The following is a 19,990-nucleotide window of genomic DNA, read 5'->3' on the forward strand; positions in this document are numbered from 1 at the left end:
TCATTTATTGAAGTACCCCTTTGTCCTTTAGTTTGGTTTCATTTCTTATGGTATTTTCCAAAAAATATTTTCTGGCCAATTTGTCTCACTATCTAACTCGACTAAAAATTAGAAACTATTTCATGAATAATCAGAGAAAAACGTAAGTGGGAAAAGTAGTTTTTTTTCCTTTTAATGAAAAATAGTTTCCACAAAAAATATTGTGGAAAATTTTGGCCTAGCTAATAAGCAGCGGTGACTACTTACAAATACGAGTTGTCGCCAAAAAATGAACAACAATGCGCATTACGGCCAAGTTAATATAGGTTTTGCTTTGCTGACTTCAGCGTAGCGTAGTATGCTAGGTGGTGAATTGAAATGAAGAAATTCCTCAGTTTATAAAGTTTTTCTAAAATTGATCCCAAAAACTTAGGATCAAAAAATAATCACATTTAATAATTTAGGGAATCCAAAACCGTGCAGTTGAAACAAACAATAGTTGGCAATGTCACGTAGGAGCATACGACCTTTTTAGTTGAATCTTGTCTTTTACTACTGGGCTTCTGGATGTACTCTCTGATATCCGCGCCCATTCCTGATTCCCCTCTCCTCTCTCTTCTTATTTCTGCAACTCTCTGTCAGCTAAAGACCACATCCCCATTTGACACGTGTCCTTCAGCTCTCCCTCCAATGTCACCGTTTTGAGATTCCCCCTCTAAACTCACTCTTCCCCATACTACTCTCAAATCTTGCAGCTGCAATTCCATTTGTTTTCCCCCCGTTTACCCCTTTGCTTCTTACACTGCCATGTTTGTTACTCTTTCTTTGTTCCTTGTGCTTCAGTTTCTGAACTTTCTTCCTCATTGTAATATTAATGGCGTCTCTAACGCCTGGTATTTTGCTTAAACTCTTGCAACACCTCGATGATAAACAAACCAAAGTTGCTGGTGAACACCGCTCTGCTCTTCTTCAGGCAAGCTCCTTTCAAAAGAATAAATTTTACTATTAGGTTCATTTATACATATCTAACACGTTGTTATGGACATTTCTTGATCTTTTATTTAATGGGGGTTTCAGGTTATTAGTATAGTTCCATCACTTGATGATGATCCATGGAAAAGCAGGGGATTTTATCTAAGGGTATCAGATTCTCAGCATTCAGCTTATGTTTCTGTATCAGAAGATGATGTTGAGTTGATACTGAGTGACAAGATCCAACTCGGTCAGTTCATTCACGTGACCCGGCTTGACTCCGGTTCTCCCGTTCCAGTTCTCCGTGGTATCAAGCCGGTTCCCAAGAGGCGTCCATGTGTTGGAGATCCTAAAGATTTGATCTCCAGTGATTTTTTGACTGCCCGCAACCGACCCGACCCGAAAAGGGGGAAGAAGAATGCTGAAGTGAAACGGGTCGAGGCTAAAACCAAGGTTAACAGAGTGGTTGTCAGTGAGGATAGAGATACAAAATCAAGAAGGCAGTCCATTGGAAATGGGAAGATGGAGGGGTTAGAGATGAGGAGATTGAGTTTGGATTCAGTGAGAAAAGGATGGGACCGGAGCCCCGGTGAGAAAAATGGTGCTGGAGCTACACCTAGGTCCAACTCCAAAAGCGGTTTCTCGGGTTCGGATTCTGTAAGTTACCCCACTTGTAGGTTTTTGATGGACTTTTGGCAGAATGTGACTTCATTTATTTTAGGTTTGAGAAAGTTGTAAAGTTTTACTTTTTAGGTGTTAGTTTTGTGCTTTAATGTTGTTATCAACTGCATTATTATTATTATTACTGCTGCGTTTGTTAGGAGGGACCTTTTCTTTTTTCTTTTCCTCTTTTTAGTTCAATGCGCTGATTCAATTATTAAACCTAGCGCAGAAATGGTTAGACAATAATGCACTAGGTTAATTTCACTGTGCTTGTCTGGTTCTTGGTTTGGTTCTTCAAAGAGATCAGATTAATTAAGTTTGTATCTGGATTAGACTTAAACCCTAAAAATGTAGAGGTCTTTCAGTTTGATAGTGGATGGACGGATGGATTGGTTACTGGATCAATCTGTTCATGCTAAATCCTGATGTTGCAACACAATGTTGTAGCTCAAGTTACCTGGCTATTTCGTCACCTTAGAAATGCTAAGAACTGTATCCTGTAGTTACATGGCTTGCTCCTGTATGGCTTCTCATAGTATCTTATAGAATGCGGATAGTGAATTATCAAGAATCATGTTACTGGTGCTGTTTTTATCTGAAGAATCTGAAATTTTAGTTGGTTATTTTATATTGACCAAGTCCTTTAAAGAAAAATATCATGCCTATGTTGTGTTGATTGTGTTTGAATTGGATGAGTCTGATATTTTGCAGCTTCCTTATGTGAAAAAGCCTTCTTTTGACAAAGTTTCAACACCAAGGCATTCAACTGCAAGTATTTCACCACTTACAAACAAGAATATTATTGTCTCGCCAAGATCAGTTACCAAGCCCACTAGAAAAGATTTAGACCTTTTACAAGATGAGACTCTTCCGTGCAATCTGACTAAGGTGGCACTCAGTTTTAAGAATTGGTCTGACTCTAGGATTTCATGGAGTTCACTTCCATCAACGGTGCGTGATCTTGGCAAGGTACATAAAGAATGAAAGTTGTAGTTTTTTAGTCTACCTTGGCAAGGTACATAAGGAATGAAAGTTGTAGTTTTTTAGTCTATGTTAGTGCTTTGCTCGTTTATCAAAGTGCGAATTATAATCTCTTCAGGAAGTTACAAGTTATAGGAATGTCGTGTTTCTGTCTGCTATGCATGCACTAGAAGAAACTGCTGCTGCTGAAGGTGTAATCCAGTGCATGAGGTAAATGGTTCATCTTTTCTTTTTGATGTCTCTACTTACTTCACATGTATTTATATGGATACTTGACTTGAGACTACTGGAATGTAAGCTCTACCTTTTGAGCAGAAAATGAGATACATCATTTATTGGTGTGTATTCATAAATAAATTCCACGAAATGTCTTGTTTGCTTAGCTCTACTATATGGCTATGTGGCCCAATCTTGATTACATACTTTCATTTTCATTCACTACATTTTGCTCCACCCGAGTGCTCATGCTACAATCTTATCTTGCAACAGGTACATAGTTTATAGATGGGTTCCATGCAAGACTGTGTTATAGATGGGTTCCATGCAAGACTATGTGTTAGGGTCAATGTATACCTTTCTTTAATAGTTTCCCATTGGCTCGTGTTATGCACATGAATAATTACCCAAAAGTAGTCATCAGATTTTAAGGGAAACACTCTTCAGGTGTTGTTGCCAACGATTGGTTATTATCTGAATACTGTTTAAAATTGATATTTTGATATAAAATCTCCACTGCGGTGATAGCTTTTTTTTTTTTTTTTTGAATTATGTTCAGTCCTTTAGACATAAAAGGTAAGACACTTTCCTTACCAGCTACCTCTTTACAGTATGTTTGCAGAACTATGTGAATCATGGAAGAAAGTACCTGCTGGACAACTGGTGGAGCAATATTTGAACCTTCATGAAAACATGCAGAAAGCGGCAGCTGTTGTAAAATCATTGGTGATGAGAAGAACTCCTGAAGCAAAAGGCAGTGACAAGTTCTGTCTGCAGAATCCCTTTCCAGAAGTTTGCCATAATTTTACAAATAAGAATGCTGCCTCTTGGATTCAAGCTGCAATTGATTCCGAGCTTTCCAATTTCTGTTTGTTCATAAAGGAAGGCAAGAAGGGGGATTTAGATAATGAGAAGTCTCATTATGTCATATTAGAGAACAATCGTAAGAATAGTGAAGCAGAGAACCAGTCACCTAAAAACAAGCAAAGCCCTAAAACCAATGGGCCATCTGGTCCTGATTCCGGTGGAAGAAGATCAGTATCTCATTCGAAGCAGCGTTTACCAGCTACGAGAAGAACGAATACTGAAAGAGAACAATGGTCCAAAGGGAGTGGGCTGAAGGAGGCTGCAATTTTAGCCGAAAAGCTGCTTGCTTCGTCTCGTGCTTGGTTCTTGAACTTTTTGGAAGATTCTTTGAACAAGGGATTTGGGCTGAATACCGTGGAAGGGAATTCTGAAATTGCAGGTCTTCTTGGTCAGCTGAAAAGGGTCAATCAGTGGTTGGACGACATGGTTAAGTTAGGAAGCCGAGTAGATGAGAGGGTAGAAGGATTAAGAAAGAAGTTATATAGATTTTTGCTTGATCATGTTGACTCCTCCATTCTTGGAGGTAAGTAATCAGCGATGGTTTCAACTACTGATGCCCTTAGATTTAGATATTTCCTGGAAACATGAATATGGTCATTAACACAATACCTAGTTGATTGTCTCATCTTTCTGACTGCTGTAGCATTAACTCAGCAGAGGCTCTAAGAAATTAAGAGAGAGTTGATGTAGCTAGTGATTCAGTATCCAAATGTATAGAAGTTAGCTTCATTGCTTCTTTGAACTGGGGAACTCAACTTAAATCGAAGATTTTCCACATAGACAAGTTTGCTATGTCTCCAAATATTCATTGCCTCCTATGTACATTTGTTGCCTTCAACCATCAAAATTCATTTGTCATTTGGGAAGTTTGAGCTCTTTTTTCTTCTGTTTAACCATCCGGTATCCCTTATCCATCGGCTCGATTAATTTGGTTTGTATGTAGTAGTTTGAGCTTCAGCAATGAGTATAGTTTAGAACTTGAGATTAAGGTTGAAAACCAGAAATATAACTACTGAAAGCAAGTAAAGGAGACGTGACTTCTACATTCTTGAATTGCATGGAATTTTGCCTGTGGACCTTCTTGCTAAAAAATTTACATAGAAGGCTTGTCAAAGTTTTAATAAAAAACTTAATCTAATTCAAAAAGAAGTTGAAAAAGATAATTTAAAAAAATGAAAGCTGGCACTTAATGAGTCAAATAGGTTCCAGAAACAGAATCCACTTTTGATGCATCTTTGGAAGTCTTCTCAGTAGCAGAAGTAACAGAATTAGCACCCTTTGCCAGAGCTTTCATGCCTTTGCAGGATTTCATGTGGGTATGAAGTTTCTCTGGCTTGAATGGCTTTCCACATTGCCTGCAACCACAGTAATAAAATTAATACTGCTGACATATTCTCCTTTTGTCTTTTTTTTTTCTACACAGAAAAAAAAAAAATCACATCCAAAGGATTATTTTTTGTCCAAGTGGACTGAAAAGGTCAAAAGTAAAACTAAAAGGTAGCTATTCTAAAAGGTTGCTATTTAAAAATTAGGACAAAAATGTTTGGAATTGTTATTTTTAGTTTAAAAATCCTGGACAAAATAAGAACTGACTAATCTCTAAATAACATCCCTTAGAACGGCTATAGGTGCACTTGCCCCATTAAGTTTTTTATTTAAGGAATAATACTTAGATGGAAGAAGTCTGCAAGATCACTCCAATCCTAGACAGGCAATATCATAAGAATTACAATTTTTCTTTGCAAGAACTAAACACGCAACTCAGAAAAAGCTAGTATGTGATTTTCTCTTCTATTTAAGACTTGGTCGGCAAAGTTGCTCTATATGTGTAAGTGGGACATAACAAATATTAGGAGGAATAATAAAAGTGCGCTCAAGCTATCGCATACACAAAAAGAAAAAACCTATGTAAACGCTTAAACTCAAAAATATTACTTTGTGTATAGCAATAAGTAGAATGTGTTATGGAACTTTGTGTATTTGTGCAAGAATTGTGCCTTTGTAGATTCACGACATAGAACAGAAAAGACAAGAGGTAAAAGGAAAACTACACGAAAAATGTCGTACTCTTCAATTCCCTATGTACGTCTAATTTTAAAGGCACTCAAACTTCAAAATTTTGACTATGATTTTCGATAATGTAATAAGGATATTTTGTTATGTATAGTTGTTGCCAAGGAACTTACGAGCAGTTGGGTCCATTGACTGGCTTGTAATTAGCAGAAACTGATCTACGACTACCAAATTCATTTTTGTTCTTTGACGAACTGTATACCCCATCACAACTTTTCCTGCAATCAAATTTTAAACCACAATTAATTAATGTTAAAGTACTCCATCATTTGACAAAACATTGATTTTTATAAAAAGTACACCCATATGTTATTATGCTCTCAACCTAAAAATATAATCTATTCATTTAAATACAGAAACTGCCAACCGACTACATCAATGTTCGGAAAGAAAAATATAATGTATGCGAAGAAATATGACATCAATGACAAGGATAATATCATTATTGTTCACGTACAATCGCCTTATACTAAAGTGTGCCAATTGACATCCATTCGTCGAAAAATTGCATTATTTATATAGGTAAAAAGAAAATATTTTTTAAGTATATATAATAGATGTTGAAAAATCTTATTTTTTTCATGTGTTTACTTTTTCATATTTTAATACCCTTTAATAAAACTTTTAGTTCTGTCACTGCTCACGATTTCAACTATGTATTATACATTTCGATGAGAGTCGTATTTTGTGATTATACTCTTTTTATATAAACATTCTGATGATCAAGTGACGGGAAAACATTTTTAATTGCACTTAATTAAACCAATCACTAATTACCATAAGAAATTAAAAAGGAAGTTGATACATAAGTGAAAATGTAAATGCAAAAGATTACCTTCCATTAGTATGTTGATGCTGTTGATTCCAAGCAGTGCCAAAAATCCTTTGAGATCCTCCAACTTTCTCAGCTTTACAAATCTCAGATGAAAAGCTCACTGCTTTTTCACCAGAACTACTAAATGAAGGCCTATTTTTTCGGATTGGAATAATTCCAGAATCATTAGTATCCACAGCTCCGCAAGTGATCAAATTCCTGAAAATACTTGAAGCTCCATTTGAATAGCTTCTACTCTTATCAAAACTTGGATTTTTTGATGGCTTTTCTGAACTAGGAGTAGTAGTAATCTTTTCTCCATTTTCTTTAACATGATCTTCTGTTTTCTTCTTGGTTTTCTTTGAGCCAAATGAAGAAGAAGAGGAAGAAAAAGAAGAAGAATTGTTCTCAAAGTTGTTAACTTTTTCTGGTTTCGTTTTGTTTTCTGAATCTTTTTCTTCTTCTTCTTGGAGTTTTGGTGAATCTGTGGTGAGTGTGGAAGTTTCAGAAGCAATATTTTGAGATTCTTCTTCAATCTCTGATGGGGTTTTCTTTGATGAATCCATGAATGGATCTTGAATATGATCTTCTTGATTGGTTTGATCCTTTTGCATGGTTGCTAGTACTCCTTTTTCACCACATGAAACATCTGCAAAATTTTAAAACATTTATAAAGAGAAATTCAGCTTATACTTTCTTGAATGGAAGGGAATTTTGTGAAAGGGAATTTTGAGATTTGACTTTAAGACTGATTGATTGGTCGACAACTATTCAATAAATCAATGGATTTGCATTTTTGGAAGTGATTGTAATAAGTAAAACACGTAAACTACTACTGATTTTGAATGCCTTTTCCAAAACTAAAATGAACTAAATATATGCTAAGCAATTCATTTAATGAGAAGAGATACAGGAGTTATTGTACTATGTGCTTAATTACATGTATCATGCTCCCATTACAAATTTTAATTCGATTAGGACTTATACATTCTGCATATTTGTACCCTTTGAAAACATTAGAAAATGACTAATTACAAGTGGGAAAAGGAAAAATGGTTGGTTATTTAGCAATGAAGAATGGGAAAATTGGGAGTGTGCGGGGGGGGGGGGGGGAGGGAATGTAATACTTTTATCCGCTCCCAAAAATAATAGCGTACAAAATATATATTATTTTCTAGTTTGCTGAAACTATATATATATATATATATATTTTATATACTTTTCAACTAGAAAATGCAATTAGTTTCAGTAAACTAGTCAGTTTTGTATTTAGTGATAAAACTAATCGAATCTACACAGTAATGCAACATGCAAGTGAATTTGTGATGAATGTGGAGAGGAAATGAGATGAAGAAGAAAACACTGTTTTATCGATCTAAGAAGAAGAAGAAGAAGAAATACACGTGTGGGCTCTTATATAAACACCCACTTCTAACCGCCTATAACAGCCTTTCCACATTAGGACAAAGCTTTCTAAAGCTGTACACTTAGGCCCCTTAACTTATCCTATATACAATTGATATGTATCTCAATACTCCCCTTCAAGCTGGTGAGTGAAACACATCAAGCACACCAAGCTTGGACAAGAGGAAGTGATGTTGTGCTAATCCTAGACCCTTGGTCAATAGGTTAGCCTGCTGTAAACTAGTAGAGATATATCGTGGTGCTAATTGTTCAGCTTTGATTTTTTCTCGAACAAAATGACAATCTATTTCTATGTGTTTGGTCCTCTCATGAAAGATGAGATTGGATGCTATTTGTAAGGCTGCCTTACTGTCACAATGCAGGGGAACTGGTTGATGAACATGAACCTGAAGTTCCTTTAATAGTCCCAGAAACCAAGTAATTTCTGCTGCTGCTGCTGCTAGACTTCTGTATTCAGCCTCTGCAGAACTTCGACTCACAGTCTGCTGCTTCTTGGACTTCTAGGAAAGCAGTGAATTCCCCAATTTGATGATGTATCCTATGATTGATCTTCTGGTATTTGGGCAGGAGGCCCAGTTAGAATTACAATAAGCTGATATGTTTTCGATAGGACCAGCACTTAACAAAATTCCAAGCCTAGGAGCTGATTTCACATATCTGACTACACGTAATGCTGCATTCCAATGGGATTGTTTGAGGTGTTGCATGAATTGGCTAAGCACTTGAACTGCAAAGCTGAGGTCTGGTCTAGTGATGGTTAAGTAGAGTAGCTTCCCAATAAGTCTTTGATAGCTTCCAATGTCTGCCAGTTCCTCATACCCTTTGACACCTACATGCTTGTCATAGTCAATTGTAGTCAATTTCTGATTAAGTTCAATGGGAGTAGAGATTGGTTTGACTGCTGCAAGGCCAGCTTCTGAGATCAATTGCAAAGAATACTTTCTTTGTGTGAGCAGTATCCCTTCCTTTGATCTCAGAACTTCTATTCTAAGGAAATAACGAAGTTCTCCTAAGTCCTTCACCTTGAAAGAGCTATGTAAAGTCTGTTTAACCTCCTCTATCAACTCTGCATTGCTGCTAGTTATAAGCAAATCATCCACATATACTAGGATTATAACAATGTCAGAACCTGTCTTCTTGGTGAATAGAGAGTGATCATGAGCACTTTGAGAGTATCCAGCTTCCAATAAAGCATCAGTAAGTTTAATGTTCCATTGCCTTGAGGCCTGTTTGAGGCCATATAGAGATTTCAACAGCTTGCACACCTTGTTCTCCCCTTGTTTCTGGAAACCATGTGACAAATCCATATAGACTTCCTCATATAGGTCTCCCTGTAAAAAGTCATGTCCTCTCCCTACTAGAATAGTGAGTGGTTTTCTATGAGTATCAATGACACCTAAAGACCTCTGACTTTCCTCTTGAGTTACTATGACATAGGCCTCATTAACAGTCACAACAGGCCTCTTAGCCAACACATTACTCCTTATGTTGCTATAACTTTTATTTAGTCCCATAAGGAACTGCAGCAAACGTTGAGATCTTAGGTGTTCTATTGAAGGTCGAGCTTCTTCACAGTCACATAAAGACAGTGGTACTAACACATCCAATTCATCCCACAAGTCCTTTATTTTTGAAAAATAGCTAGTGACAGAGTCAGTACTTTGTCTTAGGGTTGCGATGGCTGTCCAGAGGTGATAGATACTCATCAAATCTGATCGATCAAATCTCTCTTGGAAATCATTCCACACTTTTCTTGCATTTGAGGCATAAACAATGCTTGGCATCAATTCGCTTGACACAGTGCTCCCAATCGAAGATAACACGATTGCACTATATTTTTCCCATTGTTCAGCCAATTCTCCTTTGTATCTACTTTTTACACAAGTTTCGTCCACAAACCCTAGCTTGCCTTTTTCCCGGAGTACCAATTTCATTGCTCTACTCTATAGGGTATAGTTATCTGGTCCTGTGAGTTTGAGCGGTATTAGGACAAGTCCTGGAGTATCTGAGGGTTGTAAAAACAACAGATGATTGTGATCTAAGGATGCAACTTCATTTTCCGCCATTGTTATCTGAAAATCAGCTTCGTCGGAGCTACGATTTACTATATTTTGCTTGAATCTCGACAGATTACGATAACCGCTTTGATACCATGTTAAAACTAATCGAATCTACACAGTAATGTAACATGCAAGTGAATTTGTGATGAATCTGGAGAGAAAATGAGATGAAGAAGAAAATACTATTTTATCGATCTAAGAAGAAGAAGAAGAAATACACGTGTGGGCTCTTATATAAACACCCACTTCAAGCCACCTATAACAGCCTTTCCACATTTGGACAAAGCTTTCAAAAGCTGTACACTTAGGCCCCTTAGCTTACCCTATATACAATTGATATGTATCTCAATATTTAGCCTAAAAAATTAGGAGGGAGGGGGAGGAGGAGGGGGTGTACTTGCCTTTAGAAACTTCGGATCCTTTAAGGACATATTCATTGTCGGAGATAGGAGTAATGAGATCTTCATCCAACAAGTCTTGCCATACATATCCTGTCTTGTATTTCCTGCATCACATTTTTGACTTCCTCATTTTTTCTATTTTTAGGAAATATCATAACTTCCGAATCATACATATCTCTCCACGACATATGCACAATATTTTGTTAGATTGATCTAGAGATGCTGATTTTGATTCTCAATCGCATAAGAATCATAACATTAAATTTTAATTACTTGTAAATGAGCATTGTGCTTCAATTTTGATTTTTCTACGCAAGATACAAATATACAACTATACCACACAATAATACACTCAACACTAGCTGAATTCTTTTAACAAGGTACTACCTCCGCAGTGGTGGAGATGGAATATCTGCTAAGGGGTTCAAAATAAAAAATGTTAAAAAATTAAAAAGGAATATGACCAACGGGAAATTGAACTAACAACTTCAAGGAGGTTTTGAATCCCCTTGACGATCACTGTGCTATAATTTTACGTTATGGCAAGAAGTTCAAAATATAATATAAAAGCACAAAATAAATTTTTCCTTATATTTACAATGTAATTTTTCGGCCTATTTATAAAAGTATTTATCTATACTACTACCATTTATCTTACTCTTAAATGTCTCACTCAATTAACATTCTACTAAGTGGAGCAGTAAGAATGAACTTGAAAAAGAAATAAATTAACGGTTGTAATTTTCTAAAATGCCATACTCCCATATTTTTTTATCAAACTCAATTTGGAAAAACGACGAATAATATGTACTGGACTAGTGGACTTAATATAAAAATGAATTCCGAGTAAATTAAAACACCTTAAAACTAATGACTTTTAAGTATGAAACAAAATGAAAAAGAAAAACCACGGGTGTTCATGTATTTTTATTTTGACAGAAGAACACTAAGTTTTAAGCTAACAACTCAACGAGCAATCAATTTTTCATGAGATTATATTATAAAACTTGCCACTAACCTCTTGTATGACCAAGCAAAAGATTCAGGCATGTCTTTTCCTCGCAATTCTCCCAACCATCTCTTAACATCTATAATTATCCAATCATTGAAGAAATTAAACCCCATTAATCAAAGCTTATATATGTCAAATCATTTTAATTAGTATTCGAGGAGTAAAATTTTCATCTCGAGTGAAAAACAAAAAGGGAAAAATAATTTATATATAATTAATTATAGAACAAACCTCGGAGACGAATGCCATTTCTAGAAAAATGATGAACTCTGATAAGATGAGGATGTTCAATACGACCTTTTCTACTGAGAAAATATATGATGTGAAGTCTTCTAACTTCTGCACCTCCTTGAGTTTGTGCTTCCATTAATCTTCTGCTAATTTTACGTACAACCAAAGTTAAACAAAACAAAAGTTCTTCTTTCTAGGCATGCTATTATAATAATATTAAGAAATTCAAGAAATTAATAAATAATTAAAGTATCAAGAATATGAGACAAATCTCTGTCTCTATGCCGGCCTGCTCAAACAAAAGAAAGAAAAACAAAAAAGCGAATAACGAATTTTATCGTGCTTAACCAAGAACTTTAACTAATATAATAATTAAACATGTTGCAGTGCAGGCTTCGTAGTTTAATTTATATATTTATAGTATTTGAAGATGGAAAGTCATTGAAATGATGAAAATTCTTACACACTAATCAAAATGATCATTGGATTTGGAGATTACCTTAATGTTTTGTTTCTTTTGATTTGAAGAAAGAAAGAGAAAGAGTGGTGTGTTTTTGATGCTATGATCAATAAAAATAAAAAAATAGATCTAGAGCTTCTAAACCATATAGAAGTAGAAAAATTAGGTATTCCAAGAAAGTTTTTATCTGATTTCCCGCGATATGCTCAACTTATACAAATGAAATACATATATAAACTCATATATACACGTACTTGAGGGTGTGTTGAGGGGTGAGGGTGTTGCAGCTTTTGACCATCTTTTTGTTCTACCTAGAGAAACTTTCTTTTATCCATAATTTTGCAATGATATATATCATGACTACTAGTGTATTTTTGGTTAACAAACTTTTTTTGGTTCAATATTTAATTCCATATTATCCACGCCAAAAAGAACTTTCTTTTTTAAGATTTCCTATGCCTATGATAGGATTTGTGTATAAATTATTTTCTTTTCTATTTAAACTTTTTGTGTAAATCTTATATAGGACAATATCTAAATGAGATGATTTAAAATAGAAGTAAGAACATGGTCAAAATAATATTTATTTATTTTCTATTATGTGACACTATTTCATTTTAGCTAAGACCTTTCCTTATATAGCCTTTCTGTAAGAAATTCCTTGTATAGCTTTTTATCCTTCAGGATTTTGTAATTAATAATAATAGCGGAAAAGGATATGTATTAGCTTCGTGTTGTCAATGGAAAATCCTAAGGAATTTGGGGTTTCCTATGGTTTTATTTTCAGCCTCGTATTTAGGACTATGGGGATCTAATATTCTCTTTTTGCTTTTTTGTGGTTTGAAAATTAAAATGAAGATTCTGGTTATTTAATTAAAATGACCAACTAATTCTCTTCAACTACACCTATCTTTTTAAGTAGAAACCAAGAAAAGAAATAATAGAAAAGGAACGTACATAGAACAAACTAGAAATCATAATTAATAAATCATAAAGCCATTACCAGCCATTTGTAAGGTTTCTACACAAGTATGGGAAAAGTTAAAAAAAAATGCTTCCTTTTATATTAAATAAAATAGAAAAAAAAACAAAAGAAATCTAAATAAGCTAAACGATTGAGACTAAAACACTCTCGCTTGTTACGTAAAATAGCAAGAGTTGGGTAACCTAATTGACTTTTTTCTTAATGATGTGTAACAACATTTCCTTATATTTCTAGCTACATCTTTCTTTTTACATTATCTTCTAACTCATTAAATAATAAAATGAATTGTTCGTGGCCATTGTTTTTCTATAGGTTTCTAATGGTTTGTTAAATTTGTTATAATCTTAAATCAAGAAGAAATAATTAATGAGAGAGAAGTTCAGTGAACAACCAATCAAAACAGAAATTTTCTCTAATAAGAAAATTGAGTGTTGACTTTTTCATAATGTGGTTATCCACAAAAGCCAAGTCTTCTTCCATTAACTTCCTAAATGCAAACCATCCAATTTTATTTCTATTTAAAGATAGAGTTTTTCATTTTTATGCAAGAACTAACATTGGAGAGAAGGCTTTTTTGCGACTTCTTTTTCGTGTACGTATTTCCCATTTCCTCCGAATAAATAGGGAAATAGTTATATACTTATTTTACGCTTTCAAGGTTTGACAATAAACCAAAAACAAAGACTAAAGAGCTAATCTTTATTATGGCACATTGGAAATTCATAATACGTAAATTTCCTTATAAAGCCGGAGAACTCATATCCCAAAATTAGTTTTTTGTACATGTGGCAATGGTCTTAAATTATAAACGGCATTTCTTATACGACAAGCCAAAAACAAGAATATACTTCATTCCCTTCCAAAAAATCCGTCAAAAGCAAAAACACAAACCAGAAATGTCCCCGAGGGCAACTAAGATCTAAAGTTTATGGGTTTTGATTTTTCATTTATGAGCTCGCAGTTAAATATTTTTATATATTTAATAAACTTTTTAGTACAAATATGGAATTTACATAGAGCCACTAGGTTCGTCTACTCGTATATTATATTCTAGCTCCGCCCCTCTTCCTCCACCCCCAAGTCCCCAACCCTCGGAAAATCAAAAGAGATAGCAGAAGGAACAAAGTTAACCTTGAGCAAAAAGGGTGATAAGAAGCATAATGAAAATAATAAATAAGTTAATATCTGAAAAAATAAAAACCATGAGTGTAACAGCTTATTCTTACATTTCTCTTTCAATTGTAGTTCCAGAAAACAAGAGCTTCTGAGCATGAATTGAACTTGAGGATATATGATGTTTCATTTTTTTATAGGCACCAATTAGTAGCTGTTGGGATGTAAATTATCATACCTTATAACTTATAAAAATTAAAGTGTCATTGTTTTCGGTAACTATGGGGACTCACTTGATGTTGAAACTTAATCTAAAGCTTAATTAGTAAAAGAAAATACATTAATTATAACGAAAACTAGAAGTCTGCGTGCCGTTACAGCTGAGAAATAGGGGTTGTTCATTGGGCCTTCTACTTTCGCTACGAAAACGATGTCGTATTGTAGAGATTATGTAGGTTTTGAATATAGGGATTATGATTATGATATCAAGCCATGTCATCTACCTTCATTATCTCTTTTTTAATTGGATTTTAATGTTAAGGTTTGGTTTGGTAGTTACGATTCAGATAAATAATTACTCATATGATAACAACTTAACAACAAATTGATGGGATTAGGCTAGCTAGGGTCTCGATGGAGGGAAGGTAAGCATTTCATATAGTTATACATTATTGCCTCCCCCCCTTCATTTTTATGAGAAATAGTTTTGTTTTGAAAATGGGTATTTTATGCTTTTGGTAGGGTTGTGTTTCTATGATATATTCCAATCTCAATTATTACATGCTGTTAGTACAGCCAAAAAAAAATTGTTGTTTCAATTCAAATTAGAGATAAAATGGGCCTAAAGAGATAGGGATCTCTTAATGGTGTGATGCTTTTTAGGGAAAAATCGTGTGGACTTAACTCAAAGCGGACAATATCATACCAGGTTAAGAGTATCATTGGGCCATTTTAGCCCAACAAGAATTATCAGATCCCAGGTTCAACGGAAAGAGTATGTCGATGGCAGAGTGATGGTGCGAGACTCGGTTTGGAGATACACACACATAAAGAAGCTAGTTGTGGACTTCGATTGCCCATAAATACTCTAACAATGATGTTGGCACACAGTGAATCTCGAAAATTGACCCGTGGATCGTGGTAATAGGCCACGTGGAACTGGTTTGAGGTAGAGACCCATGGATTATGGTAGTGGACCACGTGGAACTTAGTTCGGGGGGAGATAGTTAGGTATGCGAACAAAGTCCCACATTGGTAGCTGAAAAGAATAAGAGTATACTTATAAGGTATATGGCTCTCTTAATGGTTTGAGGCCTTGACACGACCCAAAACCAAACCGTCGTGATAGCGCCAATCATAGAACTAGGCAAGCCAACTACTCAACCATTTCAATACAATAAAAGCTTTGAAAAATACGGAAGCAGTTAATATTTAAGGAAAACCTATAAAAGTAGAATAAAATTTGTAACTCAATACAAATTCTCTCCCAAATCGAGGTGTCACCGAGTGCATGATCATCTATACAGGGATATAGTCTAATACAACGTCTAGAGAATAATGAATGAAACGTAAATGAAGATAGGGAGGGAGAGTTAAGCTCTGCGAATGCCAAGCAGCTACCTCGATAATCTCCGAAATCCGGATTCCTCAACTCAGCAACCGTCGTGATCGGAAGCACGTGGATCTACACACGAGGTGCAGGGTGTAGCGTGAGTATAACCAACTCAATAAGTAACAAATCTAACCTTTGGACTGAAAGTAGTGACAAACTCAACCGATACAGTTCATTATAGAATTAACAGTACAGAAAACGTAGACATGCTTTCAAGTTCAACAATTAAACTCAATACCAGTAAGGTAGATCAATTCTGAATGATATGAAGAATATAACTTCTATACTTCTACATGCCAATGCATATGTTGTATGTGATGCACCATGCTGAAAGCCTCGCGTGCTCACACTCTTGAAATGCTCAATCAATCAATATTGTATATGGCCAATCCGACCCCCGGAAGATCCATCCCGAAAATATATACATCAACTGACAGTCAGTCACTCAGTACTGAGTAGGGCCAATCCAGCCCATGGGGAAGATGTATCCCCAGGTATAAATGCTTCGGACATGATCCATGTCCAGGGAAGATCTATCCCTCAATATAAATCAACTGCACTCACTGGGAGTGTGTGTAGACTCCGGAGAGGCTCCTTCTGCCCAAGTGCTATCATAAGCCAGATCTGGGCATAAATCAGTAAAACCTACTACGGCGTGCAACCCGATCCCATAAATGTCACTCATAATCAGGTCCTCGACCTCACTCAGTCATCAATCTCTCCAATCTCTCTCTCTCTCTCACGGGCTCACAATGTCATGAAACTAGCTCAAAAATGATGTATGATGTATTAATAAATAGCAACAGAGATTGAGATATGATATGTAATGAATGAATATGACTGAGTACGGAATTTAAATAAAATTAATATGTCAACAGCAAGAAACGACCACTATGGGTCCCAACAGTACCAGCACATAGCCTAAGCATGATCTCTAGCATGATTGATAGCTCAATTATTTTATCGCATGATGAAAACACGGATATCAACAAGCTAAACCCACTATACAGTTCCATGGAATCGACCAAGTCACAACTCTCATGCTCGCACGCCCGTCACTTGGCATGTGCATCACCTCAACACTTATTATATAATACATAATTCAGGGTTTCGAACCCTCAAGGCCAAGTTTAGAAGTGTTACTTACCTCAATCCGAGTAAATCTCTACTCCAACACACCTTTGCCTCGCGAAACGGCCTCTGAATGCCTCGACTCTATCCACAAACAATTCGATGCAATCAACACGAGCCAAAGGAATCAGTTCCATAAGAAAATACGAAGCTTTAAATCAAAAGTCAAAAAGTCGGTCCCCGGGCTCACGTATCAAAATCGGGTAAAAGTCACAAAATTCAAACACCCATTGAACCACGAGTTCACCATATCAAAATTACTCAAAACCATACCAAAATCCCAATCAAAACCTCAAAATCTAGCCTAAGAACTTCTCTTAGGTTTTCTTAATTTTTCACCCCAAATCACAAATTTAATGATGAAATCAAAGGCAAAATCATGGAAATTAATCAAAACTAGGTAGGAATCACTTACCCCAAACACCCACGCGAAAATCTCTCCAAAAATCACCTTCCACCGAGCTCCCAAATCAATTTTTGTGTCATGAACTCCAACTCTCGTTTTGAACATTTAAATTTGCCCAGTTAAACCTTCATCGCGAACGCAGCCATCCTCCCGCGTTCGTATAGCACAAACCAGCCGGACCCTCAAACTTACTCTTCGCGAACGCAGTGACCTTCCCGTGAATGCATACCTTTTCCTCCTCCAAACTATGCGTTCATATCTCACCTCACGCGATCACAAAACACAAACGCGTGACGCCCAACTGCCCTCATCATCTCTTCGCGAACATGGCATTGCCCATGCGTTCGCGACTCACATCCTAGCCACACCCACGCGAACGTGGACCTTCATTCGCTAATGCATAGAGCAAAATACCACTGCCCCAAACAAGCCTACGCGATCGTGGACCTTCCCATGCGATGCATAGGAGGAAACCAGTAGTCTTCAAATGAAATGCCAAGTCCAAAATTGATCCGTTAACCATCGGAAACTCATCCGAGGCCCCCAGGCCCTCAACCAAGCATACCATCAAGTCCCAAAATATCATACAAACTTAGGCGAGCCCTCAAATCACCTCAAACAACATAAAAAACACGAATCACACATAGATTCAAGGCTAATGAACTTTGAACTTCCAATTTTTACAAATGAAGCCGAAACCTATCAAATCAAGTTCGATTGACCCCAAATTTTGCACACAAGTCACAAATAACACCACAAACCTAATCCAACTCTTGGAATCCCAATCTGACCCCGATATAAAATCCCACTCTCGGTCAAACTTTCCAAATTTTCAACTTTCGCCATTTCAAGCCTAATTCAATTATAGACCTCCAAATCACAATCCGGACACGCTCCTAAGTCCAAAATCATCCAATAGAGCTAACGGAACTGTCAAAACTCCATCCAGAGTTGTTTATACATAAGTCAACTTCCGCTCAACCTTTTCAACTTAAGCTTCCAACCTGAGACTAGGTGTCTCAATTCATTTTGAAATCCCTCTGGACCCGAACCGACTAACCCGACAAGTCATATAACAAGTGTAAAGCACAAAATGAGCAGTAAATGGGGGAACGAGGCTACAAATCTCAAAACGACTGGCCAAGTTGTTATATCCTCCCCCTTTTAAACAAACGTTCATCCTCGAATGGGTCTAGAAACATACCTAGAGTGTCAAATAGGTGTGGATATATGCTCCGCATCTCCCGATCGGTCTCCTAAGTAGCCTCCTCAATTAGCTGACCTCTCCACTGCACCTTCACTGAAAGTATATACTTTGACCTCAACTTTTGAACCTGCCGATCCAAAATGGCCACCGGCTCCACACCGTAAGTCAAATAACCATCTAACTGAACCATACTGAAATCCAAAATCATGAGACGGATCACCGACATACTTCCAGAGCATAGAAACATGAAATACTAGGTGGCAAGGCAAGTTTGTAAGCCACTTCTCCAATCCTCTAAAATACCTCAAATGGCCTAATATACCGATGGCTCAACTTGCCCTTCTTCCCGAACCTCATAACACCTTTCATGGGCAAAACCTTGAGCAAGACCTTCTCCCCAACCATGAATTAAACATCACGAACCCTCCTATTGGCATAATTCTTCTGTCTAGACTGCGCCGTGCAAAGTTGATCCTGAATCAATTTTACCTTGTCCAAAGCATCCTGAACCAAGTCAGTACCCAATAGCCTAGCCTCACCCGGCTCTAACCAACCTACCGGAGATCGACACTGCCTCCCATACAAAGCCTCATACAGAGCCATCTAAATGCTCGACATAGCTATGGTTGTAAGAAAACTCTACGAGTGGCAGAAACTGATCCCATGAACCCCCAAAATTATTGATACACGCACATAGCATATCCTTCAATATCTGAATAGTACGCTCGGATTGTTCGTCCATCTGAGGGTGAAATACTGTACACAACTCAACCTAGGTGCCCAACTTTCGCTGCACCACTCTCCAATACTACGATGTAAACTACGTGCCCCGATCTGAAATGATGGACACTGGCACACCATGAAGGGGAATAATCTTGTAGATGTAAATCTTGGCCAACCTCTTTGAAGAATAAGTAGTCCTAGCTAGAATGAAATGTGCCGACTTGGTCAGTCGATCTATAATCACCCAAATAGCATCAAACATCCTCGAAGTCCGTGGAAGCCCAACTACAAAATCCATGGTGATCCACTCCCACTTCCACTTTGGAATCTCTAGCCTCTGAAGCAATCCGCCTGGTCTCTGATGCTCATACTTTACTTGCTGACAATTAAGGCACCAAGCTACAAACCCCACTATATCTTTCTTCATTCTCCTCCACCAATAATGCTGCCTCAAGTCCTGGTACATCTTCGCGGTACCCAGATAAATGAAATACCACAAACTATGGGCCTTCTCAAGAATCAACTCACGTAATCTATCTACATTGGGCACACATATTCGACCCTGCATCCTCAACACCCCACCATCCCCAATAGTAACATCACTGGCATCACTGTGCTGAACCTTGTCCTTGAGGATAATGAATGCAAGTCATCATACT

The 19,990-nt window shown here is 36.7% G+C and overlaps 2 protein-coding genes across 5 annotated transcripts; one reads left to right on the forward strand and one right to left on the reverse strand.

The window, feature by feature from the left end:
* Positions 1-445: 445 nt before the first annotated feature.
* LOC107808967 (uncharacterized) lies at positions 446-4,476 on the forward strand. Of its 2 annotated transcripts, none has more exons than XM_016633532.2 (5): positions 446-952; positions 1,057-1,608; positions 2,326-2,565; positions 2,714-2,805; positions 3,423-4,476. In XM_016633532.2, exons 1-5 carry the CDS (start codon positions 854-856, stop codon positions 4,207-4,209), a joined length of 1,770 nt encoding a protein of 589 aa, XP_016489018.1. In that variant the 5' UTR covers positions 446-853; the 3' UTR covers positions 4,210-4,476. The 2 variants fall into 2 exon arrangements, with proteins under 2 accessions (XP_016489018.1, XP_016489017.1); XM_016633531.2 differs by having other exon boundaries at positions 451-952; positions 2,326-2,583.
* A 135-nt stretch (positions 4,477-4,611) lies between these two features.
* LOC107808968 (protein SOSEKI 1-like) lies at positions 4,612-14,437 on the reverse strand. Of its 3 annotated transcripts, none has more exons than XM_075257349.1 (7): positions 14,366-14,437; positions 11,695-11,837; positions 11,470-11,539; positions 10,452-10,555; positions 6,587-7,214; positions 5,865-5,969; positions 4,612-5,033 (listed from the first exon to the last, which is right to left on the reverse strand). In XM_075257349.1, the coding sequence occupies exons 2-7, from the start codon at positions 11,828-11,830 to the stop codon at positions 4,865-4,867; spliced, it is 1,212 nt and encodes a 403-aa protein (XP_075113450.1). In that variant the 5' UTR covers positions 11,831-11,837; positions 14,366-14,437; the 3' UTR covers positions 4,612-4,864. The 3 variants fall into 3 exon arrangements, with proteins under 3 accessions (XP_075113450.1, XP_075113448.1, XP_075113449.1); XM_075257347.1 differs by lacking the exon at positions 14,366-14,437 and adding an exon at positions 12,409-12,479; XM_075257348.1 differs by lacking the exon at positions 14,366-14,437 and adding an exon at positions 12,194-12,350.
* Positions 14,438-19,990: the final 5,553 nt, after the last annotated feature.

This window comes from Nicotiana tabacum, chromosome 7, assembly GCF_000715075.1.
Source record: "Nicotiana tabacum cultivar K326 chromosome 7, ASM71507v2, whole genome shotgun sequence".
NCBI classification, from domain to species: Eukaryota; Viridiplantae; Streptophyta; class Magnoliopsida; order Solanales; family Solanaceae; genus Nicotiana; species Nicotiana tabacum.